This window comes from Tympanuchus pallidicinctus, unplaced genomic scaffold, assembly GCF_026119805.1.
Source record: "Tympanuchus pallidicinctus isolate F22 unplaced genomic scaffold, pur_lepc_1.0 scaffold17, whole genome shotgun sequence".
In the NCBI taxonomy this organism is placed as follows: domain Eukaryota; kingdom Metazoa; phylum Chordata; class Aves; order Galliformes; family Phasianidae; genus Tympanuchus; species Tympanuchus pallidicinctus.
In genome coordinates this window covers 14,209,281-14,236,326 of record NW_026294690.1, presented here as the reverse complement: position 1 = coordinate 14,236,326, position 27,046 = coordinate 14,209,281, and the positions used below count along the sequence as shown (strand labels likewise).

At 45.5% G+C, this 27,046-nt stretch overlaps 1 protein-coding gene across 2 annotated transcripts in view; it reads left to right on the top strand.

Moving 5' to 3' along the window:
- Positions 1-27,046, top strand: part of LRIG1 (leucine rich repeats and immunoglobulin like domains 1) — an 80,805-nt gene that overhangs the window by 10,820 nt on the left and 42,939 nt on the right. For both annotated transcript variants that reach the window (XM_052678848.1, XM_052678849.1), the window contains exons 2-3: positions 17,616-17,687; positions 22,120-22,194. In XM_052678848.1, coding sequence (XP_052534808.1) covers positions 17,616-17,687; positions 22,120-22,194 — 147 coding nt within the window. The remainder of the gene's footprint in view (positions 1-17,615; positions 17,688-22,119; positions 22,195-27,046) is intronic.

The following is a 27,046-nucleotide window of genomic DNA, read 5'->3' as shown; positions in this document are numbered from 1 at the left end:
GATTTACTTTTTTCTGATTTTACATGGCAACCCGAGCTAGCTGACCAGAACTGTGGCAGCTTTCTCATTGTTGGTGCACATAGGCAGCCTTTGCTGTGTCACCTATGCCTTGTGGTGCTGCAGGTGGTATGAAAATCACACGACTGACATGGATATCTTGGTCCATCTGGTCCAACCTCTGTTCCAGCGTGGCCTATTAGAGTAGGATCAGATCCAAGTGTCTCCTGGATATCACCAAGGAAACCTCACAACCTCTGGACAACCTGCTGCTCTGTGTCCCCTGAGTGACACAGAAGTACTTCCTGGTGTCCAGATGGAACCTCCTCTGTACCACTTAGCACCTGTTGCCTCTTGTACTTTGTGCCCATTGCCTCGTGTCCTGGCACTGGGCGCCACTGAAAAGAGCTTGGCTCTATCCTCTTGGCACCCTCCTTTCATGCGTTTCTGGCCACTGATGAGATCCTGTGAGTCTCATGCTGAGCAGCCCCATCTCTCTCAGCCTCTCCTCACATGGAAGGTAAAAATATTGTAGTGTAACCGGTGCATAAAGGAGTAAAGCACATCGAGAGTAAATTGTGTTGTTTCCAGGTTTTTCCTGGATGCTATTTGTGTTGATATTGATAATCCTTTATTCTTTAAAACTCATTGGTAGGGATATACGGTTTGGGCTTTTCCTAATTTTGTGTCCTAACATCTAACCACGTTTGCACTCCTGCAGATAGCTTTTGTTGCTTGTCCCTCACAAACCAGTGCTTGCTGGAGGGCGGCTCACAGCCTAGCTAGACCTGTGGAACAAAGCCTTTAAGGTACTGATTGTATATTAATGAACAGCCAAGCAGGCAGACTGGTGCCAAAAAGCAGCAAGTGAGAAAGCCAACAATATCAGCGCGAACTTTGCACTCTGGGAAGTGTGAAGTGATGCTGGTGAAAGGAGTTTATTGCACAAGTGGAGCACAGCGGTCCTTTTTGATGCCCGAATTCCTAGGCTAGTAAACCAAGAAAGAATAATTGGCCAGCGGTACCTGGAGTGCTCCATGTAACCATTCTGCAGCCACAGACACGCTGCCTGCTGTTGAGTGATGTTTGTGGCACGGTTTTTGAGGTGCTGGCTCTTGGCAGCTGGCAGTCTGGGTAGTGGTACCTTTTGGAGCACGTGCAGTTGTTCCCACATCTGGCTTGTATCACCCACAGTGGGTTTTTATTACAGGCTGTAATTATCTGTGAGGACCCTGCTCTTCACTCAGGTCTGTCCAGAAGCATTGGGCAAAGCAAGATTCCAGTCTGGAAAAATATGCAAAATGAGCCAGTGTGTGGATCAGTTAATGAAACAGCTGCTGATTGCAATGTGCTTTTCCTGGTATTTGGCTGAAATGGGGTTTCTTGTCTGCTGCCTGTTCATTAGCTAAACTTTTTAATTCTGAGCCTGGCTTTTCTGACCCTGTGCTTTTGGAAGAGGTTTCCAATCCAGAACATTTGAAGTATTTAAGATGATTTTGCAAATATATATATGTGTGTGTGTATGTATTTTTTTTTAATTGGATCTGAGCCAGTTTTTGCTTGTGCACGATGTATAAAGTGGGTTTGAAAAAATGTTGTTTCTCTCTCTCCTCCCATTTAAACATTTCAGGAATGTCAAGTCTTGTCAGCCTTGGCTGTGCAGAAAAATCTCTCGAGGAGCTTAGGATGTGTTTTTCATGTGATCTCAAAACCCCGAGGGAAGGTGCAGAGGGAGGGAGAGGGCAGGTAGTTAACAAAAGCTTCCTTTATCCCAAACTGTAATTAGGCATTGCCATTAAATAGCAGCAACCACAAAAAAAAAACTCCAACAACCTGACTCTTGGGTCTCCAGCATTTGGCCCCTTGGTTCGTTCCATGCTCTCACTTCCCAGCTTTCCCTCGCAATCTTCTGCAATCCAGATAAAACCCGAATTTGTAATTTAAACCTGTTGCAAATGTGAGCGGATTGAGGCAAAGGCTTTTCTTCGCCAGTTTGCTGCTGCAGCTGCATGTAATAGCAAGCAGTCGGTGTGGAAGGAGTCCTGCTTTCCTGAGGATTTCTGTCTCTAGGGCTGACTGCCTTTTTAATTGACTTCTGCGAAGTTTTCCTGTTATCTCCACATCGTGTTTTGGTATCGCCTTCCTTTCCCCTGTGGCTGTCCTTGGTGTATTTTGGGAGTGCACAGGGCTGTCTGTTTGCTGTATGGATCGACCTGTGCGATCACAAGCTGCTGTGCAAACTCTTCTCTGCCTCTTTTGGGGGAAGTTTGGGGCATTTGGGGGCTGGTGGGAAGGTGCTGGCTATGCCTTGGCCCCATGTAGGGCTGGACTTCAGAGCCCAGCCCTGGAAAGAAGGGGGGTGGGGGGGGAACAGACACCCAAAGAAGGAAAAAGAGGAAATGTTTGTTTAATTCCTTACGTAGTGTAAGGTTCAGAGCGAGCAGATTGTGAAATAGCGTGGAGCTGGAAGTTGCTTTGCCCGCAGTTTGCAGATAACATGTGCAGAGCAGGCAGCAGCGGCTGGGGTTGGGGGGGATGAGGCTTATTTGTTTGTCTAGTTTGTTTTTAATTTAAATAACCTCTATAATCTCCCTCCCTCATGATAGTAAGCGATTCCATCTTTCCAGGGGCCTCCCTGTGTTGTTTGGCCTGAAATGCAGGCTGTGCTGTTTACAATGGAGATTCAGTGAGTGTGGTTGGGGCGGGGGGGGGGAGGTTGTGGGGTTGTTGTGGGGTTTGGGCATGGCTTGAGTGCTGGCACAGCTTTGATCCCAAAATTTGGTGCTCCCGACTATAGGGAAGGGACAGCACTGTGTCCAGCTTGGCTTTGCACAGCAGGAAAGAGGGACCAGATTAGGGAGAGGGCAGTACCTTACCCATGCCCCAAAGGACAGGTGGCACGAGGTGGTGGGCAGCTGAGGTTTGACAGCATTTTGATGTCCCAGCAGCTTCAGGCATTGTGTTTTCTTTCTTAAAGAAGAATAATAAAAAGAGAAACAGCGACAAAAGAGCCATTTGCAGACTTCTCATAAACATCGCAGGGATTTCTCAGCAAAGTGTGGAGACTGTTGAAGCCAGTCAGGCATACCAGAAACTTTATGAAATAGTTGGATTTGATCAACACTTAATCACTCTCAGGCTGCCTGCCTTGCTTTTTGCTCGCCCTCTCCCCTTCCCCACGCTGCTCTGAGCGCTGTGCTGCACTCCAGGGCTTCTCTGTACACCCAGTGTAAAATTTAGCAGGCATTTAGTGCACTGCAGCAACCAAGCGACAGGGCTGCACTGTGCTCTGAGTGCCATTAGGTACAGGACGGCAAACGAAATCCTTTTTGCCTTCCTCCAGCATTGCGCAGAGCATCCTGGTGCCTCCTGGAGGCTTTTCTCCTTGGGTTTGGAGGGGCTTTGCCTCTACAGGCTCTCACACACGTTTTGCTGTAGCCAAGTCCTTCCCAGCCTGCCATGGCGCTGCTCTTGCATTACCTTGTGGGCACATGTCCAATTCTGAGCAAGAGAGAAATAGGCATTTTTTATTCCTTTTCTTCGTGTTGAAAGACAGCTTTTTCCCTAGCAGAAGGCTTTAGATAAAGGTAAGAATTTCCAAAGTAACGAAGTTACTAGTAAATAGGAACGGAACACTTTCAGCAGCAACTACTTTTTTTTTCTTTTTTTTTTCTTTTTTTTTTTTTTTTAAGTTTGCTTATAAGGGGTTTATTGATCTTGCAAATTTATGGATAACAGAAGCCTGGAGGTGTATGACAGTTAATGTGTAACCATTAAATAGACTTATTTGTACACTTTTTATGTGCTCCCATAGCAATTAAAGCTTATAAACCTGCGGAGGGTGTTTTTATGTAGAGCAAAATGAGAACCTTTATCCCAGAGGAGGTGTTCATGGAAAAGGTGCAGTTTAGGTAATGGTGTTCACGTGACTCCACGTCAGCGTGGGGCTGTAGAAACCACCCCCAGCCATGAGCCATTCCCGAGGCCAGCTGCGATACGGCCGTGAGTTGGCTTCTCTCCCAGCAGCCAATTTGATGCATTAAAATCAGTGCTGTTCTGTGTGGAGTATTTTATTGTGTGCCTCCTGCACTGAAGGTTTTGTCCCTGCTCTAGGTTTTTTTGGCTTTTGCCCCGGTTTTATTTCATCTTGGAGCAACTTTGGTGGTTGCGTCAAACTTGCTGAAGGAAATGTTTTCCTGCTGGCTAACCTGGTCAGGCAGTGAGCGTGTCCCATGGCTCCTGGGGAGCTCCGTCCTGGTAAAACGCTTCTTGCAGCAATTACATGGGAACTCAAGCTTTGTGGGAATGGGGAGAACTTTGATTTCTTTTCCTCGCCTTTTTCTCCCCCAGACAGCACATTTTATGCGGAGCGATGACTGAGTGAGGTGCTGGGGATTCTGTGGGTGAGATGCACGCCTTATGCTGCAGCACTTTTTGGCTAAAAGAGAGGAATGCTGAGAAGCAGACTCACTCCAGCAATGTGTTCTCCATGCTGGTGTATGTGGGCAGCAGGGGGAAAGGCCGGAGGGCAGCCAGGCTTTGCTTATGTAATTGTGATTGCAGGGCTCCGGGCAAATATTGACACCAGATTTCTTGGCAGATGTGCTGCTCCGGTGTTGCTGGGGGATCACTGCCACTGGTGCAGCCCCTGCTGCGAGGGTGGAGGCAGTGCTCTCACCCCAAGGTGCTGTGTGTCACAGCAGTTGGGCTGCTGCTGTATGATGTGCTGCAGGGATGGGGCTCCCTGCTGTGTCTGCTCTGTAGGTCGGGCATGGTTCTGCATGCATAAGATGCATGTCTCTCTGCTTTTTGCACCTCAGGATGGGCATTACCTCCCCATATCTTTCATAAATAAAAACCAACTGCTAGCTGCAGGAAGAGAAAATCGTAACATTCTGTTTTCCATCAGCAATTGGCTGCCTGGGCTTTGGACCACGGCAGGGGTGCTTTGCTGAGCGTGATAACCTGCTTTGTGTGCCGCCGTCCTCCTGCAGAATGCACCGGAGGATTGTTAACATCAGCCAGATACCTCTGTGCTACGGCTCTGTGGTGTAGTCTGGACAAAAGGTTAAATCAGGCAGTTGTTGCTGCAGTGTTATTTCCTATACGACACTCTGGAGAAAGCTCAGTATCACTCAGTTAACTTTTTGCAGAGCCATTTCCTGTACGTTTTGTTAGAGAAAAGCTAAGTTATGTGTTTCCAGTTGCAGCAAAGTTATTTTCCCCTATAAAATGTGCTATGGTTTGTTTTTACACAATTTTCATTGGTTTGCTGAAGTCTTTGGAGGGGAGAGCCTGTGCATTTGGAAGATTCTGAAAGCTTTTTATTTCATACCTGGCTAGCTGTGACAAATTGAGGAAAATGTGTTTGTTGATGTGGCGTTTGTTGGTGTAGCAGAGCCAGGCGTGGAATTCTGATGGTATATTGGGGTGTGTGGCTGTGCCCTGCTGGTTGAGGCCCAAGTCATGCTGCTGTCATTGCCTGACTTTAGGAAGGACCCAGAAGGCTGAACCTGGAGGAGAGGCATCTCTGTGGGGTTGCTCACATGGGACAGTCTGCTGCCCTTTTCCTTCGATGGATCCAACCCCATGTGCTGGGAGGAGCTGATGACGATACAGAACTGTACTTTCTGTACTGCTGTTAAGCCTGTGGCTTTGCAGCTGCAGTAGTGAATTGTGTAGGTGTTTCTCTGTTATGTTTTGTTTAGCCATGTGATGAGCTCTTACCCTCTGGTCTCAGTTGTGTCACATTCATCACTTCTCATGCAGCTGGATGCCTTAGGTTCTTTACCATGGTTCAGCTCAGGATTTCTTCATCTCTTTTGTGTGTGAAGCTCTGCCCTTTTCCACCCCTCTCTATCTCAGAGCAAGATACCACCAGCTCTAAGAACTCTTTTGGTCATCTTCACGGAGACAGTAGCAATTCCCTTTCCTTATTCTCTCCAAAGATTAATTTACCTGCTCCTAAAAGGGAAGGCTTGGAATTCTTGAAGCTGTAGGCACAGCTGTGGCCCTCCCTGCACAACAACAATCCTTATGAGCACCTTCTGCATTCACGTTGTTCTTTAAATAACCACTTCTTTGAATTGCATGGTTCTGGTGCAGAGCCAGTATGCCCAGAGCCCTGTGAGCATCCTGGCAGGACGCCCGGCTCGCAAGGACCACTCAGAAGAGCAAAAAAAAAAAAATAATAATAAAAAAAAAGAGTATTTCTGTTCCTGGCCTAATTGTAGTGTTAGCTTTGCTGTTTTCAATGCGGTCACCCATGTGGAGTTTCATTCTTATAGGACCTTTGACTTCCAGAGCCATCAGTGCAGTTTTGAGATAGCAGCTGGTTTGGGTTGTGCCTGCATGGGGCATCTTCAACAGAAGAGGGAAGGGTTTGGCTTTCTCTCACATCTTGCTGCAGGTCTGATTGTTGGATGAACGAGTTCTCAGTGCTGGAAGCCTGGTCTGGAGCCTCCATTGGCATGTAAGCACCTTCTGGTGGGCAGAGGTTGGGATGGAAATACAGCAAAATGTACAGTCTCGAGTGCCAAGTGGAACAGCGTGATGCCAGTAATAATGGTTACAAGAAGATGAAATGAGTTTATCCAGATTCCCTTGGAATCCAGCAGTTCTGCAAGAGATTGTGTTGTTAATTGCTCCCTGTAGCAAAATACTAGAGCAGTGTTCCCTTCCCATACCTCTAAACCTTTGCAACACGGAAAGAATAAAAATCTGTAGAAGAGAGAGCTTGTTCATTGATTCAACCTCAGTAACATCTGCCCTCGCTGTGAATTAGCTGCCATGCTTTTAGCTGCAAACTTGCACAAATCGGAGGCAGTTCGCTGAATAATGAATAAGGGCTGTCCAGCAAGGTAACGTCATGGCCATTTGGAGATGAAGAAATAGCTTCTGATCTGAAGGCACAGCCTGTGCTTGGATCTGGTGCTTGGCTGATGGGGGGGGCAGCTGGGCTCAGGCCTCACACTGGGCATGTGGGGTAAAAGCTGTGGAGTCCTGCTGTGCCCCAGGGATGGTGAAGTGACCAAAGGCTGTGCCAAAGCCCCCATTTGCAGCGGGGCTCTATTAGTGCAGGCAGGTCCTGGGACAGCCGGCTGCAGAGCGAGGAGCAGGTTTGTGGGAAGGGCTTTCCAAAATTTTGCTGGCTGTAATTTTTGTTCTCTCTCTCTGAGTCTTTGTGCAGTCTGAGTTGTGCTAATGAAGAAATCTGGCTTTTTAAGTGGGAGAGGTTGGAGAAGAGCACCAGTGAAAACCGTAAAGCTCTCCAAGTTCTTAAAAACAGTGCTTCTGTGAAAGATATGTCATTATTATACTCCTCCCCAGCATATAAAGACTTTTACTAGCACCCTTCACAACTGTTATAAACTGTTCAGCTGTCCCAGACTATGCTGATAAAGCCTTTGTCTGCATACCTGACTGTGGGTGTGTTGCTCTCTGCAGCATTGCATATACAGATGTGTCCATGTCCTGTTTACTTGAATATTTCACTACCTGAATTCACAGGTGCACAGTTACTTACATGCACAAGCTATTTGAGGGAGACGTTATTCCTTTGTGTCATTCTGCTTTATAAGAGAAATGTGAGTTCTGGCATGTGACAATTAAAAGAAGCACCAGATAAGCACCTTCGGCTTCCTTATGATGCTCTTTAGGCTGAGACTTGGGTACCAGCTTCACTTGCTTCAGAATCTTGGTAGGTGTTCTGTTGCTGTCCCAACAACAAACACTGATGAAGGAATTGCACAAAAAGATGTGTGAAAGCTTCTTCTGGTAGATTGCTCTTAGCATCGGGGCTGGCTTTCTAGTGGCAGGGAGTGTGTGGCTGTGAACCACCAGTTGGGAACTTCTGTGTTGCACCCCTGCTTTTGACATCTGCCGCTTCAGCCTCCTGCTGGCCAAACCAACTTCCTCCACCAAGTGTTACAGGGCATGATGCAGGGCAATATGGGAAGCTCCTGGCTATGTTCATGTCACGTGGAGAGAAAGCAAGTTTGTCTAGAAAATAGCTCTGCTTAGGACATAAAATATGGAGTAAATTAACTTGAAAGTCTCTTCTAGCTTTTCATTGTCAAGTGAAAGGTAGTTTAATGGTAGATTTATTTGCCTTGTTTTGCAGCAAGTGCATTATATATAGCTTGGCTTCCATTTCTCTTGATCTAGGTGGAAATGGTTTCTTTTAAATGCAGTCTTTCCATCTTGAAGGTCAATTAAAACAGGTTGGAGGTCAGATAAAATAAAGGGACAGAACATTCGCTTCTTGGTGTATCTATTTCTGTAATGTTATCAGTACATGTGGTTTCATTTCTAGCGTTTTGTTCCAGAGCTTCCTCTAAGCCTGAGCAAATTGAGTCAGTTGGATGCAGTACAGCTTCCAATTTGGGGTTAGAAATCCATTAAATTGCTTGGTGCTTTATTGGCAATATAAAAGTGCTTGGAATGAAAGTGCATTATGTTTGGACATTGATTACTCAAAAGGAGAGGGTGAATGCTGGTGTTAACCACACAGCTCTAGCTAAAATGACCAACTTAGAATTTTTTTTCTATTAAAATGTGCATGTTTTGCCCTTAAATTGCTGTTACAAAGAAGAGCTATTTTTAAACTGCAAATAGAGGCTTCAGTATTTTCTTTGCACCTCTGGGGGATTAAAGCTGGCCGTGCAACCTGCAGCACTGCCAGCAGGGTCCTCTACCAGTCCTTTGGGGTTGTATACATAATTTCTTTCAATGTGCAAGATTTTTGGCTTCATCCAGCCTCTTCATTTCAGCCTGTGGCACTGAAAACTGCAGGGAGTGTCCTTAATGGCTTGGGCTTCAAGCTGAAAAACGTGCATGAGGGGCATAGCAAGGAGCACAGTGCTGCAATGCCACTTGCAGGTGCAGTCAGAAAGGATTTTACCTCCATGGTAGGAAGCCACAGAGTTGGCTGAATGTTATGTGAGACTGGATTACCACTGGGTGAGAACTGGGGGCTGGACGTGGTGATACCGTTGTGTTGGTGCTGATGGGTGGTTTGCAGAGCTGGCTGCTTTGACTTTGAGCAGCGTGATGAACTTTGGTAAGGAGCTGCAAAGCAAAATCCCAGCGCACATGTTTCTGAGATGACTGCGCAGCAGAAGTCATGGCTCTTCTTTGGGAGGTGCCTCCCTCACTGCCCTTGCATCCTTCTTTCTTCTGTACCATTAAGGATGATGATGAGAAGCAGTGTTGGAATGATGCAGGCTGGCAAGCCCCCGTGCTGTGGTAGAAACCTGCCTGCTGTTTTTGCAAGGCTTTTTTTTCCCTTCCTCTTTCCCTGACTGGCTTTGACCAGCACACAAACATTCCTTTGTGCCTCTTCCAAGAGAGTGTGTTTTTTGGGGGGAGATCGGCCCTTCCTGATTAACTATTCACTAGAAGCAGAGTGAGGCAATGAAGTGATGCCAGGGGTCCCTTGCCCTCCTGTGCCATGAGCAGTTGACCAGAGTGGGGCACTGTCTCTGCAGTGGCTTTTGGTGGCAGCTGGAGGCACAAGTGGCTGTGTGCTGCTGGAGCAATGGGCTCTGCAAAGGAAGGCACTTCAGCAGGTGCCAAAAACGGAGTGTGGGTTTGATGCTCACCCTTCCCCAGCACCATAGGTGCTGCTCCCAATTTGCAGTGCTCTGCTCAGGGACGCATTTACTGAATGAGCACTTCTGACAAACAGATTGGGGTGTCAGAGCACTGGAAAAACTTGCAAGCTTGCCAGAAATGCTTACAGACACAACCCCCGTCTTCGGGGATTCTGAGTGGTTTCAGAGCACATTTCCATTCTGTGTTTTAGTAGGAAATGTATCTTAAAATATGGGTTATTGGATATTATTGAATGATTGTTGGCTTCGGATGTTTTCTTAAACCGTGGAAACTTCTGAACAGCGTTCAGGGAGTTTGTGAATTATCTCTTTTCCATCTGTGCTCGACCTGTAACCCACAGCTGGATTTTACAGTCATGTGGTGGGAGGTTTGGGCTGCCAGCAGCTGGACGTGATGCTGCTGGTCCTTCCAGCCATCCGAAAAAGCCAAAGGTTTAACACGGTTTATCTGCCGTACTTGTGAAAAATTACGCAACTTGTAGGTGAAAATATTAGCTCTGCAGAAGTAGCAATTTTTGAAGCAGTAAATTGCACTTTATGCTGGTCTATCAATGCAGCTCTTGTGTATTATTGTCAGTTAATGGAGGCTTAGCAGTGCCTGTAAGGTAGACGCATACAGTAAATTATAGAGTTGTTAATCCTCAATAAATTGGTTTAGTATGTTGAATACACAGTGGGGAACCTTAATTGAAATGTTAGTGCAGGAGTCATGGCCTTTATTGATTTACCTAAGGAGCAGAGCAGTTGGTTCACATGCACCCGGCGCACACACGATGCCTGCAGCCCTCATGCCGGATATGTGTGGCTCTGCCTTCTGCAGGGCAGGGAACTGCCAGCTCTGCTTTCAGGACACGTCTTTCTCATGAGAATAAGCAGCACTTTAATTAAGCAAACAATGAACCCCGAACAAACCCTGTGGGTATCTGGGCAGATGAAGGGTGGAGTTTATTTGTGGGTTAAAGACTTCCACATCCTAATTCTCCTTCCAACTGCTTTACCTGCTGCAGCTGGCAAACCGGGATAGCTTTATTGGTGAAGTAAATACAGTTGTTTCTGTTCAGATGCTCCAACCCTCTTTGAATTTTATTTTTTTGCTCTAAGGCAATTCTTGCAGCTGATGGCTTGGTACGTTTTGGAGAGAATGCATCTCCTTCACGCAGAGCAGCTTAATAGAAACAGCAAATAAAGTGAAAAATTGCTGCAATTAAACACCGCCTGCTCTAACCCTCGCAGCATCCCCTGTTCCTTGCACACAATACTGCCTTTGACTGGGCTGTCTGCTGTGGGGCAGAAGAACATGCAACCATAATGCAGTTTGGTAGCCTTAGTAACTGCAGGCTGTGTGGCTGCTGCTATTATTATTTTTTTTGCAGAAGCAGAGAGAACTTTGAATACGCTGTCTCGCCTTCCCTCCTGTGATGCCTTGCCCTAAATTCTGGTTTGGGTTTGTGCTGGCTGCAGGGAGGAAAATGCTGTCCTTGTCCCTGCAGCAGCCTAGGATGCCATCCACATCACTTCTTGAGACCTGACTTTTCCTTTCTTTCTTTCTTGGAGGCGCAAAATAACAAGAACTGTTGTTCTCATTGAGGGGATGAGCACAAGGTCGCATGTGAAGGTCGCATCCTTGCTTCTCTCCTAATGCCTCCAAAGCATGGCAGGCTTGTAGACATCGAGGGCTTCATGTTTACTTTGCAGGACACCTCCATGTCAGTGCAGTTTATATAGATTTAGTCAAAAATGATTTTTTTTTTTATTTTAGATTCAAACTTTTGGGGTGTTTTAAGGAGACTGTTTAGTTTGGCTTGGAAAATGAAAAAAAAAAAACAACAAAACTCCTTTCGTTGTTTTGTTAAGGTTATTAAAATAGGAAGAGATAGCATCTGAGGCATTGTGAAAACACATTTGTATAAACCAAACAAGGCCTGAAATAACCCAACAGTGCCCTTCTTAGAAGAGACAAGTGAGCAGAAGGGAGCTCCTTGCTGTGGGCAGTTTGGAACCCCCAGCTGCAGCTTGGTGTCACCCAGTGCTTTGCCAGGAGATGCTCAGCAGTGGTGGAGGTATGACAGCAGCCCAGCCAACCTCCAGGCACTGGTATCTCTGTGCTCCAGGCACTGGGAGCAGTTGGGAGCACAGGAGGAAAGGCCGGGGCCCAAGATGTTATTTGAAGTTATTTAAAGAGAGCTCCCTTGTTCCTTCAGCCTTCTCAACCACAAGTTATATTAAACTATAGGCTGGTACAATGGTTCTCAGTGATGTGGTTTTAATTAGTATTCTTTGCATTAATGACTGCATGCATCTGCTGGAATCGGTGTGGTATTGATTCTTTGGTAATCATGCTGCAGGAATTTCCTTTAGACGGCATTGTTAGTCATGACTGGAGTGATTCATGGTGCAGTTCTCTTGGTGTCTGGATGACCTCTCAAAGTTTGTCTTCACTGTCAAATTAGCTCATATTATGGCTTGAGGGTTGCCCTTAAGTTGACTCCCTTCTGCACATAGAGCCCCTTATATGAGCGTGCTGTTAACCCAAGCTAATCTGCTGCGGCTGCTGATTTGAGCTGGGGCACAAGCAAGGCCTGAGCGAGTGGGCTCACCAGAGTGAGCGCGAGTGCAGGCCCTAAAACAAAGCCTTTGGCCAGGGTGAATTTCTATTTGATGTCCTTGCTTGAGAGAGGCGAAGCAGAGGGTAGAGTGACTGAGGCAGAGGGTTCGGAGACCTTTGGTTTGCTGCCAGTTTAGCAGATGGACTGGAAGGGCATGTGGGACTGACTGTAGCAGGTTGGGTGAGTGGTTCCCCGAGGACTCCTGGCAGAATCCTCTGAAGACAGTGAAGGACTACACACATTTTGGATGTGACAGTTCCTTCTAACTCAGTGTGGATGGCTCTTTGCAACTCCATTTTAAGGAGGCTCAAATAATCCCATATAGGGGAAGGCGTTGCTGTGCCATGCACTGCTTGGTAGCTGGCGCTGACCACATTTCGCTGCTCTTGGCTCAAAGAAGTGGATTTGGGGCTTGCTGTGTATAGAAGAAAAAAGGACTAAAGCTGCATCTTTCTGCCCTTACGGTTCATACAAGCAACTGAATCCCTGCAGTCTCTGATTGCTTTGTGCTTCAGTGTTAAGCCTTACATGTCACTACTCATGAGGACCCTGCTATCTCTCCAGGAGTGAAAAGCTTGCTTAAAAGAGAAATTCATGCGTGCTTTCTTCTGTGCACAGCTGTATTCTTGAAGCACAGGCAATGTGTTTCTCCTGTTGTTTCCCCAACTCACATCCCCAGGCTTATTCAGCTGCTGCCATGCTTTTCATACCCAGTGAAGTGTGCGTGGGGCCTCCATGCTGGTGCTGTAAAGCCATCCACAAACATGTGGGAAGAGGATGGTGCCTATTCAGTAAGCTGCAGACTAGGCAGCTATCTTTCGACAGATTAGCCAGAGGAATTTCTATTGCAGGGCTCGATTGTTCTGGGCCCTCGGCTCCCTTTTGTGCAGACGCAATGAAAAGTTGTGTTATGACAATGGTTGACAAAGTGTTTAATGAAAGCTGCGGTTGGCAGGGGCAGAACTTCGAGCCATCCTCCTTTTCTCCTCTGCCTGTCATCAAAAGGTGCAGAAACGCTTTTGACATAATCTTCCATGCTGACAGATGAATGGGTTCGACGTGCGGGTCGGAAACTTCCACCTCCCTGAGCAGAACTCAGCCATCATCATGGTGAGCAGGGACTGGGAGCCTCATGCCTGCTGATTTCTTTGTCTGGCAAGCCAGCCAGGCACCTTGTTCTTAATACAGAGGTAGCTTACTGCATATTGGCCAGCTTCCCAAAGCAGAACCAAAACCAGTGCATGAACTCCCAGTCTTCCCAGCACCTTGCCAGGGATGCAGGATCAGCACCTGTCAGGTCAGAGAGCTGCCTGATTCCTTCTTGCAGGCAGGAAGGCTGGTTTTGTGACAGCATTATTACTTTGAGGAGGTAGTCCAACGGCAGGCTCTGTGTCGGGTTATTTAACAAGGCATTCCTTTCAGCCTCTGCAGTGTTCATTGATCTACAGCGCCAAATAAAGGCAAACACTGCTTTCTTATTTAAAGATTGGAAGGGATAAATAGATAGAAGAGGGCCCTTCCCATGTTGATTTAACTTGTTCTTAGTTCTTGACCAGGGACAGTGTATATGAGGAGGGAAAACACAGGGAATTATATGCTTGATGTATATAATAGATCAATAATGTACGGAGCATTTCTTGTACCACTAAGTCAAAATAAAATATCTCAACGAACCTCACAAGCCTTGTGCCACCTTCTGTTCAAATGGGAAAAAAGGAGCTGACCATTAGACCACTCAAACTGATGGCTGTTTTGCTGTCTTTGCCGTTGGCTTCTGATTCTTGTAGGATGTTTCCCTGAAGCATATGATGGGCTTTGGGCTCAGGTTTCCAGGGCTCTTCGGAGAAGACTTCTTAAAACACTGGCAAAGAAATATTTGCCCAATGAGAGGCACTGCTCAACTGCACAGCCGAGCACTGTATCAATCAGACCGAGGGGCTCCGTGGGGAGGAAAGTGGTCTTTGCTATGGCAGAGCAGGAGCGTGATGATTTCCAGTGACAGGACAGCAGAACCCTGAGCTTGACATCTCCATCCACCCACACTGCTGGAATGCTTGGCTGAGCCAATGGGGATGCTGCAGCCACACATGATGCCTTGCATTTGAGATCAGCGCTTTGTGATCAGAGAGCATCGTGTGCACCCATGACCTTAAGTTTTGAGTTCTCTTCCGTATTTGCATTACTGGAGCCCAACCAAGATTGAGGCCTCATTTTGTCAGCATTGGGCAAACCGAGACAATACCTACCTCAATTTTATTTACAGTCTAAATAGACAAGACAGACAAAGGGTGGCTGTAGAAACAAAAGCTCTGGAGAGGTGATGTGACATGACCCAGTCACACAGCAGGAGATTAAGAGGGCTAGGAATAGACTGAGGTTTCCTGACTCCCAGTCCCAATGATCTATCTATCAGAGCATGTTAATTCTTTCTCCCATTTGCATGCTGTGACTGGCATGCCAAATACTGTCTAGTTAGGAGATCTGAGTTCTGGGAAACTTGTCTTTTGCTTGCTAATGCTTCAGGCGACAAATTCCTGGGCATTTTAATGCACATTGACATTGGAGTAAACTGTTTCTTTTGGTGTATCTATCTATTTTCAAGCTTGAATATTTTTAGTTTTTTTTTTCTTGTACTGATGCTATATTTCTAATTTTCATTTTCCCCACTGATTTTTGAGCAGCGTGTTGTGTGTTTGGTGAGGATATCTGGAAGTTGGAGTGGGTAGCGTGGGCAGAACTGAAGATTTAGGCATATAAAGTAGGTTTCACCTGTGTTTCTGAAGTGAGCACTGGCAAGTCTCTTGTTGGAGCAGGTGAAATTCAGCTGTACTATCTGGAGAGCTAGCTGCTGGGCTGATGACTCTGATGTTCAAACTTCTCAAATGGCGACAACAATAATCAGTTGCTTTGCAAGATGTTAGTCCATGAAATCCTTCATTCTGCTGAGATTCTTACATTTTTCACTTTTAAGCTGTTGAAGGTCACATCAGCATTGCTCAGTGTTTGGGCATTGAGTAACCAGGGATCAGTTCCCTTGATAAGCATACAGATGATCAGTGTGCCTGCAATCCTCAGTGTTCGGTCTGAGGAGCAGCATCTTAGCTTATTGCAGAGGAATGTTTTCAAGATAAATATGTTACCTTAAAAAATTTGCGGCATAGAAACACATTAAAACTGATGGATTCTGGCACAATGTGCCAGCACCACACGTATTCCCTTCTTGCAGTATGTCACCAGTGTTTCTGTGCCTGCTTTATTCTTACTGCATTGAGCCTATGGGATATAATGTCCTGCAGGACGTTACCTGCTGTATGTTCTCTTTATGCCTATACATCACACAGGGACAAGCTCCAACCTGATTGTGCTGTGTGGTTTAAAAAAAAAAAAAAGTAGTAGTAATGTAATCTGTGGGCAAATTGCACGTTAATTCGTAATTGTGCTATGAATATGGACTTGGCTTTCAAACGCACTCTGAGTTTAAACTGCAGTTTGACTTTTATTTAGACAAATGCCTTTGAGTTCATAGTGAAATGGATATCTGCTGTAGGCTGGTATTGATTTAAAGGTCTCTTGAGTATTTTAAAAGACAGTAGGGGCTTACAGGACAACATATTTTAAAACTAGATGCTTGGTTAGGTTTTACACTCATATATAGCTTCAAGTTAGATTCTGCTAAAGAAATCCTGTGCTGTTGATTTGTAGAGCCTTCTTTCACAGTAGGTATTGGCAGAAATGAAACATTTCAGGCACGGTACAGAGTGCCTTCATGGGCTTCTCTGAAGTGCTGGAAAACAGTGCATGCACTGAGCTACTGAACAGTACCTGTGTGGAGGGGAATGTTTTGAACATATCCCATAAATGCATTGCAGGAGAGCAGATGATCAGTAATTGCTTTCTATTTCAAAAGAGGCATTTGTAACTTCGTCTGTCAAGCCTTAGTGCTTGGAAGCATTGCTGTGGGCCTGAATCTCTGTGTTACTGCGTGGGGCACTTGAGGTCTGGGCCCTTCTCGCGGCTCTCCGTGTTGTCTGTCGCCTCTCGAGTCCCCCAGTGCAGGGATTGGCACTCAGGGACCTCAGGACATGGGTCCTGCTGGGGCTTCCGACCTGCCTGGGGGCTGTGGGCACAACTTTTACACAAAGCAAATGCACAAACTGGGAAAGGTTGGCCCGTTTTCCAGTCAGACTGGCTTGGTGGTTTGAATAAGCAGCTGGATGTTTGAGGGCTTATCTAAAATCAGACCATGAATCTTTTGGGTCGTGTTCAGAGGTGCAGTAAGAGGGTGTAACCTCCCTGCAGAGGAGACAGGAGGGTTGAGTGTTACCCAGGATAATATCATAGAGCAGGGTGTGGAGCGGGACGAAATTAAAGCAGGTCCCCTCAATTTCCTCGCAACTCCTTGTGGTTGCATTTGTTGCTACTGCCTGTCAGTTGGCCTCCTCCCTCTTCAGATTACATACAGTAACATTCCAGCACGGCATACATCATATTAATTGGGCCATTTGTTAATTTCCACATCATTAGTCGCTTGGTCCTAATTGATTTGTGCTCTCCTGATGCATCCCCAAGCACAGGCTGGACCTGTGTGCAGTGTGCTGATGCTGCATGTCTCAGTGGGGATTTCACTGTTGTGATGCTGCAGCAGAGCATTGCAAGGGTCTTGTGCATGGCTTTCAGCATTGCTTTTTTACCACCTTGTTCCAGCTGTGTGTCCTGCAAAGCAGAGCTTCAGCAAGGCTATGTTCAGATAGCCTGTAAAATGGGATTGTATGATCTAGGTTTGGTCTGTCTGGAAAGTGGTGGGAGTTGTTGAGGAACCAAGCGTGTGTTACTGCATGACCAGCATTTAGTGATGTTAATGACAGTCTGTTAGAAAATGTAAAATACTGTATGTCAATGTAAAATATAAGTGTGCATACTTGTGTATGCCTTTTGTTTATATGTGGAACACAAGGGCACATAAAAATACCCAAATACCATTATAGGTGTGAAATATTTAGGAGAAGCCTTGCTGATTGTTTCAGTTCAGACTTCAATTTGTCAGGAAATATCCTGTTCATCTGTGGTGAGTTGTGTGGTTGTGAATAACCAGCAGAGGAATACTAATGTAATTAGTACTAACGTAATATAAAGACAACAACACATTAATGCAAGAGAGGAGAAAACTTACAGCGAGCTAAATAACATTTTGATAGAGAACTAAAGTAACTCCTGCATGTATTCAGCAGCCAAGTGCTGCCCTACCATATTTGAGTGCTCCTATTAAAAAAAAAAAAAAAAAAGGCAAAAATAACCAAACCCAAACCACTTCCTAGTGTAATCCAGGATAATTAGGATGACACTTCTGCTGAGCACACTAACTGTATGATGCTGATGCCACTTTCTTTTATTTTAACAGAAACCTGAGCTACAATAAGTTGACCGAGATTGATCCTTCTGCCTTTGCAGAGCTGTTGAACCTGCAGGAAGTGTAAGTATTCTTCCAAAGTTTTAGTTGTATTTTGGAAGGGCAGCTTGTGGGACGGGAGGAAATTATATATAGTTTCCCAGGACAGTATCTTCCTTTAGCTGATGTGAATGAGCAGATGTGACTCGGTGTGGAGGTTTTTTTCATACTGTACTTCTGCTGCTTTGTCTTTAACTAACTAATCAATTAGAAGAACACAGCTTCCCAATTAAAACAGCATAGCTGTTATTGGAAATCATTGGAGTTTGCTGCCTCTGTTTTGTGCAGTGCTCAGAGGGAGCAGTTCAGCTAACACACCTGAACATACACACAGAGCTCCTTGCTGACAGCATAACCCTGAAGCAAGACAGAACAGCCTGGATTGTGATATCTGATGCCAACCTAACCCAAATCTCCCAGGAAACAAAGGTGTAGTGTAGTGGATAACAAAGCACTTAACTGTGTCTCCTCCTTTCTTAGACATTTGTATTCCTTTTGGAACCGGGACAAATTCTGTTTGAAGTCTACTAAGTCAGTGTAAAATGGCAGAGCTGTCTTCTGCTTTGGTGGGGGAAGAGAAGGAGCCAGCGAAGGCTGGCTGCAACAGGGCCCCTGGCTGGTGGGAAGAAATCCTGCATGGAGAATGGCAGGGTGTCCTACGTCCTGACCTGCAGAAATGCCCAGCTGCCTTGCTCGTGGAAGCACTGCGCCTGTCAGCTATTTGCAGCAATTCCTGGAGCTCTGATTGGAGTTCTGAAAAACGAAAGTGACTAAAATTGTAAGCGGTGGGTTGAGGTAATGAGCTCTCATTTGAATGCTGAATTGCTGGCATACTTGAGGTTTGGGCTCTGTTTGAAGAGCTACTGATGCCTCATGGGAAACTGAAAAAACATTTCCTTTCAGAAACAATGCTGTGCTCTGTCTGTATTTCTTTTTTTCTTGTCCTTTGTCTGTTTTCATTAAGTGTTGGCTTTGGGACTCACGGAGGGGCCAGATCCTGTGATTCTGAAATAGGCAAAGCATTTTGCAGTGGTGGGAATTCTGCCTGGCTAATGCCTGCAGGATTGGACTGTAGGGATTAATGCAGTGCATCTCCACCAGCCTGATTGCTCCTGGCACCTCTGCTTACACTGACAGTGGGGACTTGCTGGTGATATTGACAAAGCATGGAATGTGCATCAAGAATAAGGGCAGTGCTTGAAGGTCAGCCCTGAATTGCCATAGAGAGCAGGAAGGGAGAGAAAGTGATGCTGGTGAGCAAATACTGCCTATGGGATCTGCTTTTTTAAATGGTGAAAAGCCTTAAATTGCCCTGCACTTAGAGATCAGAATCACAGCCCTGATCCCATGAGACTTTGGAGTTACCCTAACATGATTGTGGCTTAGCAATTGCTTTTATTTGTGGAAGTGCCTGGAGGTGTTTGACTGTGTTGGGCACGTGGAGCTGGGAGATTCATTTGTGTGGCTTCTGGTTTCACAGATAGGGAGCTCCTTCTTGCAGAGTCATGCACTGAGGGCTGAATGTGGACAGAACGTCAAGGACTGAGGGAGGCAAGCAGTGCAGCCGTCAGAGTAATAGCATGGCTAGCAGTGCCTTGTTAGGGGAAGGGGAGAGAGCAAAGGAGTGAACAGGAAGAAAATTGAGATGGAAAGGGAGGCAGAGGTCTGGAGCCCAGCCTGGAAGGCAAGCTTTGGAAAGTGTGAGGGAGAAGCTCTATTAAAAGCCCTATCTACCAATCTTGGTTGCTTTTAAATAACAGCTAAACCACAGACCACTGAAATAAACTGCATTTCACAAAGAGAACCACATCTGTACTGCCAGAGCATCTCTTTCTGAGGGCTTTTTTAAGCGCTTTACAAACATTCATGAAATAGGGATCATGCTGTGGCATGTCTTGAGAGCAAGTCAGTGTTTTGCTGTGTGTGCTGTGCTGGGCAAATCAAGTCACCCTCAGGGAATGAGATTGCCCCAAATGATAGATGCATTGATAAGACCTGAAACCTCCCATGATGCTTTAAACATGGAGCCTGTGGTTCCTGAGCATTACAGATAGGTCTCAAACATGATGTGTCTGTATGTGAATAATTAGTGCCATATATTTTGGAAATTTTTGTTGAAACCCTCAGCTTTATGAAAATGTCAGCAAACCAATGATCTAAACTTCATAGCTTATACTGGGTGTTCTGGTGTGCTTTACTAAGATAAAGTAGTAGCAGCTGGTATTTTTGATTCTTAGAAGCTCTTTTCCTCTTAAGTTTAATCTGTCGCGGGAGGAGGTTAAAGTGATCCCATATATTCAGGACTAAGCTGTGTGCTACTTAGGGCTGCATCGTTGCGTTACCTCCCTCCTTCAGGACACCTGTACTTTCTCCCGTGCCCCTCAGTGGTCCCTCTTAAAGACACCCCTGATCCCATGCCTTGACAGCAAGCATAGGTAAGAGTAGGATGCTGCTGTGGGACAGCCCTGTTGTCCCTTGTGGGGTTTCCTCGAGTCGTATGGAATCCATGAGAATGATGGTTACATGGCTCTCAGGTTTTCCAAGCTCATTTTTTAACAAAGAGGTAGTAACTGTGCTAAAATTCTTCTCCAAACAACTCACCTTTTATTTTCTAAAGTGCCTTTCACTGAAAGCTCTGGAGAGCTGTGCTATTTTTGAGCAGGCTCCATTTCAGCTTGACACCAGCCTGGCAACCAGACCATAAATATTTTATATGGGTGGCCCCCTCCTGCCCTCCCTCGCTGTCCAGGGGCAACAGGTTTGTGTCCTCAAGGAGAAAGAAGGATGTTTAAATTTGTTGAGTTTAGCTGGGGGGTTCTTTTTGATATTTTTTTTGCTATTTGCTCATTATATGTGAGGGGAAGGGGAAGAGGAGAGGGAAATCCCAGACAAATAATGAGCTTGGCTGTCTCCACTGCATCAGCAACTGGTGCCTGTGAGCCAAGAGAAAATGAGGTGGGAGAGCTGCTTTCTGACTGTGTTGTTTAACTGAGAAAGGCTTGATAGGGCAGTGATAGATGAAGATGACGTTTATGTCAGGGTAGGGTTTGGGCGCTTGCTAGAAGCTGGTTAGTGTTAGAGCTGCTTAACCAGCACTAGGGGAGGGTTGGCCCAATTCTCCTTCCCCTTTTGAGGCTTTCAAAAAGATGCTCAGCTGGACGTTAATGTAAATGTGTCACAAATACATACATTTCAGTGCTCTTTCCAGCTTGCTTTGCACTGTTGAAAGCTGGAGGCCTTGCTATAATACCAGTAACAATGAGCTTTTAGTTGCAAAGTAGAGCTCCTTGCTGAATTGCAATGCCTCTGGCTTTCTTCCCTTACATTTTAAGGTATGGGTATAATGTCAGAGGCAGATCTGCAGCCGAGAAAAGCTTTTATCCCAGCAGTGCCTGGAACTCCTCATGAAATCAAATACGGTGCCTGCTCTCAGAGGAGTCAGGAGGAAGTTCTGCAATGGAGGCATCGCTGCCCTCTCCCACCTGCCAAAAATACTTCTGAAGTGCCAAAAGGAGCAGACTTTAGGATTGCCCTAGCACACGCTCAGGGTTTGGCACCCCTCAGCTGTACCGTGCGTCCCTGCTCCTGCTTTGCAGTCAGATGCATCTGGATGTGATTTTCAGGATTTCCTGGGGAGGAGTGCCGGGGGGGGGGGCAAAGCCTGAGAGGATTGGGGTGCTTTTGAGATCCCCGCAGAGGAGAAGAGGGTGCTGCGCAGAGGGCAGAGGCACAGCAGTGAGGCTCTGCTGATTTGTGTGGCTGGGGGCCATGGGGCTCGGCCTGGCGGGGGTTCAGCTTTAATGGCTTCTGTGTGGGGGGGGGGAGGAGGAGGGGGGGGCAGCAAGATGACTAAGAAGTTAGGTAATTTTCAAGCAGCCAGACAAGCGACTGTTACAGTAATTAATTGACTAATTCACCGTACAAACAAGGGCTCTTTAAACCAAGGAAGAGCCGGTCACATGGCTGGGATCTGTTTTCAGTCAGTAAAACACTTCAAACATTAGGCCATTGAGGGGGACATTTCTGTAACGGCCTTTCCAGGCGTGAGGCCTGTCTGCGATTGCCATTAGCCCTTGGGGCTGCTGGGGGCTGGCTGCAGCAGGTCACCTGTTTCAGTGCCATTTTTGTGCCCAGAGCAGTTTTTTTTCTGTGCTCGTGGCCAGCTCTGTGAGGCTGCCCCTGTGGGATTTCCAGAGCTAGACCCGATGCGACCTGAGGGCTGCCATGGCATCTCCATGGCCCGGAATGGTGAGCAGGGGCTGCAGATCTGCCTTGGATAAAGAAGGTATTGTTGGAGCAGTTATGGCAGCTCTCGTTTATTAAGTTGGGATGAGAAGGTGGGACGGTCAGAGAAAGCCCTTGTGCCGAAATGCTTCTGGGGGAAAACACACTCAGACAAAGTGCTGTGCCCATCTGATGCACGCCTCCTTGCTAAATGGTTCATTTCTTTTTGCAGGCAACTGAACAACAATGAACTGACTGCCATTCCCTCCCTGGGCCCTGCTGCTTCCAACGTCCGTGCCCTCCACCTGTAAGTTGCTGCTGCCTCCTTACTTTTGACTTTCTGCTGCAATTTGTGGGGTGGATGTAACTGCTGAGTTTCATGCGTGTCACTCCCGCTTCTGCTAACTCTTCAGATTTCATTATCAGTCTTGTTGATTTTTTAATTAAGAAATATCTTCTGTAGTTGAGATTCGGGCTAGATTGTGTGTGATTAAATGTGCTGTTTTAATGCAGCGTGTATGCACAAGGCAGAAAGAAGATAATGCTTGCAGACCAATTAGAAATCTGCAAACCCATGAGCAGATAATTTCTCTGGTACTTAATTTTACGGAATGATCCAAAGTAGGCAACCACTTTGTCCATCTGTCAGCACAGCCAAGTCTGTATAAGTGTCTCTGGAGTCCTAAAAGTCATTTTTGTGCCAGTGTGACTGGAACAGACCTGCCCAGGACTTAGCAATCGTTAGCAGATTTGAAGTACCACTTTTTGGCCTGTATGCCAGCAGAACCCCTGTGAAAAATGATTATAGATGCGATGCACACAAAAGTCCTTTTGGGTTGTGGTAAGTAGTGGGCAATGCTTCCATGCAGCCTGCAGGAATGCCATGATGGGCAGCCATGAAAAATTACAGAATAAGATAATTCTAGCAGAAAGTCACACTGAAATCTGTCATTGTTACTGTTGCATTCCTGTTGTTGGAAGACGCAGATGCTCTTTTTTATCTTTTTGTTTTTATGTGATTGTCCTCATTTTTTTCCATTAACATTTCATCCCTTGCCAAACCATTGAAACCTTATGGTCAGTGATAACTTAAGTCAGTAAATTCCACGGGTTAGTTGCATATTGAATAAGGGAAGGGGAAGGGGGGTTTGTGTTTTTTGTTTTACTGTCTGCATTTGGTTTTCAATCATTGTTTCATACTTGTGCTATTAAAGGAGTATATACTTCTACCTTATTGTTTTTTTCCCTGGCATTGTTCTGGTTATTTCTTATTTTCTCTTAAAGCCAGAGACTATTCACATTTTAATCTTGCAGGAAACTCATTCCAGACCCATTTTTATGACCACTTTCAACTTTAATTTTTTTTGAGAGAGAGAGGGTGATTGGTGACTGTAGGGCTAGATCTACAGAAGCTTTGAAATTGCTAACTTTGGTAGTTTAGGGGCCTACAGAAGTGTTAGACACTTTGAGTACCCTTGTGCCTCTGCCACTGTAGACCTAGGACTGGGGACACTGCTGAAGGGAATAAAAACATTATGTTATCAGACTTCTCAGTATCTTATTTTTGCATTATTTGTGCTTATAATGCACACTGAGAAGGAATTTTGCTGAGGCATGTGTGATAACTCTCAAGTTCCTGGGAAGGGGAAGTGGTTATAGCTAGTATGGAATCCAGTGAAGCGCCTGAGCAGTTCAAGTGATGGCTTCCATTGTGCATGGCCTTACAGCATATAGCTTCAGGCAGGTGTCCCATCCCTTCTTATCTACAGTGGCTTTGTGTCATCTTGCAGTGGAAAGTGCCAGTGTCCATAGGACTGGGTGGGTGATTGGTCCTCTCACACTTGAAAGGCTCTGAATTACTCCGACACAACCTTGATCAGTTGACTAAAAGTACATTCCTATTGCTTAAATCAAGAACTGAATTGAGTGAAATGAATTGGCACCGTTCCTGCTCTTCCATTAGGCAGTGTTAAAATATGCAAAGCAAAAGAACTCCCTCACTGTCTTAATTCAATTTAAGGACCTGAGCTTAAAAGTAGCATCCATATCACCCTCCTAACATGAAGTGGGCTTAGCTTTATTTGAGATATGATGCCTTTGATCTGGTTCTTGAGTATAGCGTGTTCCTGCAGAGATTACAAAGAGCTGAAGCAATTCTGTGCTATCCTAAGCACTGAATCTAGTGAGTGTCTTTCATTTAAATGGGCAAGTAACCACTCCACCTCCTGAGCAGAGGAGTGGCTTGTGTCTCAATAGTTATCAGACCTGTCAAATATGTCACGTGCAGCTGGTGTGAAACCAACTTGTTTGATTTCTCCTCCTGCCATAGTCGCTCCCTGCTTGCGTGACCACATGTGAAGCCCAGATCCGTGATCAGGGCGCTGCTGACTGCAGTGCTGTGTGGTAATTCCCTCCAAGCAGGATCTCTTGTTTGAGGCACGATCCCCTGACATGAGAGGCCATCTGCCTGCCACTTGAACTGAGCTCACCAGTTCTGCCACGTAACACTCTGTGTAACAGCTCATGCACTGGGATTCAAAAAACTTCAGTAATCTGATTTATGGATGGAAAGCCTGCATGCTGTTTGCCATCCAGGATACAGTTTTAGGCCCCCCAAATCAGCTTTTCTTTCTCATGAAGTCTATAAATGATCTGAGCTTCACAAGCCCCTGTTGTTATTTTTGCTATTAATTTAGCCTTTGGCAAAGGACCAAATTGCTAGAGCTTTGGCTTTTTATTTCTGAAATGAAATAAGTGGTTTGGAAAGGAGTAATAATGAGTGGTGGAAGGCAGTGGATTTACAGCTCCTCTGAAATTTCAGAGTGGTACAGAAGGAAGGGGAAGGTACAAAGCCAAATGATAAAAGGACAATATTCTAAACAGACCTGCTTAGTATCACTTTCCAGAAATCTGTATTGCTTTCCTCAGCTGCTATACATAAATAACTGTGATAGTGGCATTTGTAATGCTGCTGTCATACCCCTGCAAGAAGGATCTCTTCGTTTAGCTTCTTTGCTCCATTTTTTTACCCCTGCATTTCCTTTTAATTTTTATCAAAAGTAAAAATAATCTGAAAGAGGTTTTAAAGTACCTGCTTTAATCGATGTTGCTGACTGATTCGCATTGGAATGATTTGCTGAGGAAGTGAGGCTTTTTCCATCACTGGAAGTCAATCAATTGGATATCTGCCCAAAAGAGGGTCCTTTAGTTCAGCTCCAGGTTAATGGACTTGGTAGGTAAATTGTTGGGTGAAGTTCTTTGGCTTTGTGTGATGTAAGCAATTGGATTGTGCCATCAGACTGGTTTCTTCTAGCCCTCAAATCAGTGCAGTAATAACTGGGGAGGTTGCCAAACCAAACTCAGGGTGAAGACTCATAATGAAGGCTGTGTACTGAGAAATTGGTTTGTGTTTAAGTATATAGTGTTACAGTGTATTCTTACTGCAAAAGAAAAATAAATAGATTTCCTTTTTTTTTCAGTGTTTATAAATGTGTGAAGTGTGTTTACCTCACAAACCTCTGAAGTAGGTTTTGTATATTGCATGTGGTTAAGTATTTCCAAAGGGCTGTGAATGTATCATAAAAGCAATGGTTGTGTATTTGTCGCTCAAAACAGTCCTGGTGAGTGGGTTACTTCATTTCCAGCTCTTCCTCATTTGGAAGAGAGAGTTTCTATCCTTTTGATGCTGGGAGAAAGGAAAATGCCATAATGCCAAACTTAGTTTACTATAATGGTTGTTTCAGTGAGCTTGATCACTTCTTGCTCCTTGCCTTGGGGCTTCCCGTATCTGTCTCCATCACCCCACGTTTACTTGACCTTATGCACACGTGTACCAAGAACTGATATATATGCAAACATGTGGGAATCACTTGGAAAGAGCATTCTCAAAGCTTATTGCAAATCTTTGGATATTTCAGGCTGCAGATGGATGTAAGAAAAACATATGTATCAAACATGGTATGCCTTAATTTACTGCCATGAAGTTTAATTCAGTTTAATTATTCCTTGAAGAGCCAGTTTGCCTTGCACGTTGAAAATACTGCCAAAGTTGTTCATCTGAACGAGAGCAAACATAAGGGAGTTGATAAGGCTTTTAATAGAACAGAAGGGGAAAATAATCTATGGATGGGTTACCAAATAAAGACAGACATTAAATGCAAACATCTGCTAGTGCAAACAAAAGCCAGGAAATTCAGCTGGGAGGGGGAGAGACTGTGAATCTGGATTCATTCCGAAATTACATCGGAGTAGCTGAGGGGAGAATCTTGCCTGAAATTCCCACAGCGTTTGTAATTTAGCTACAGTTCCTAGACTTGGACGTTTGGGAGTTGATGGCAGGATGTTTTCACTGACATGCTTTTGGCTGAGGATTTCCCTTCCCAGTGTTCTGCTGCAACTCAAGTATGTTAACTCTGTAGGCTCTATGGAAGACTCTTTACATGAACTGCGATATGGTTTGGTAGGGAAGTGGAGGATGGAAGTAACCATTTCTTTGCAGCCGAACTGAGTCTGCATATATCCAACTTCCTGACTGACTTGAGTGGAGAGTCATTTAGCCTTGCTGGCGTGGAAGACGAGAGGAGGAGCAGAGCTGTGATGAGGTCTGCATAGATCTGCTACTATAGGCATTCTCCAAACACCTGTAGAGATGCAAAATCAGTTGTGGTGCCTGGCTGCACTTCAGCTCCTGCTTCACCTACCTACCTCTGGCTTGATGAGAGTGAATGTGTCCTGGAGAGCTTTGGGGATGGCTGCACAGGGTGGTAGGAGGATCCTCATCCTCTGCTGTGGTCCCAAGGTGGCAGGCCTGATTCAGTTGGCAGCCAGTGATGTGGACACGCCAGCACAGGCTGCTCTGCAGCTGTGGAGTTCTGTGGAGAGCCTGCTAACCAGACCTCCAGAGCAAGCGTGGTAAGCAGAGCACTTGAGGCCACATCCTTAGCTGGTTAGGAATTAAGGAAGTTAACAGATTAAACACTTAAAAATAACTTTCGTTTCTTTCACTGTAAGTCTTTTAAGCCCCCAACCATTTAGGAACAAAAGGGATAGTGACCCACGGCAGTCTGCTGTATATTAGCAACAGCCAGTGATGCTTGAGACGCATTGGCCCCATGATCTTGCTGTGAATAAGCACAGATAACAAGGAAGTCAGAACAAGG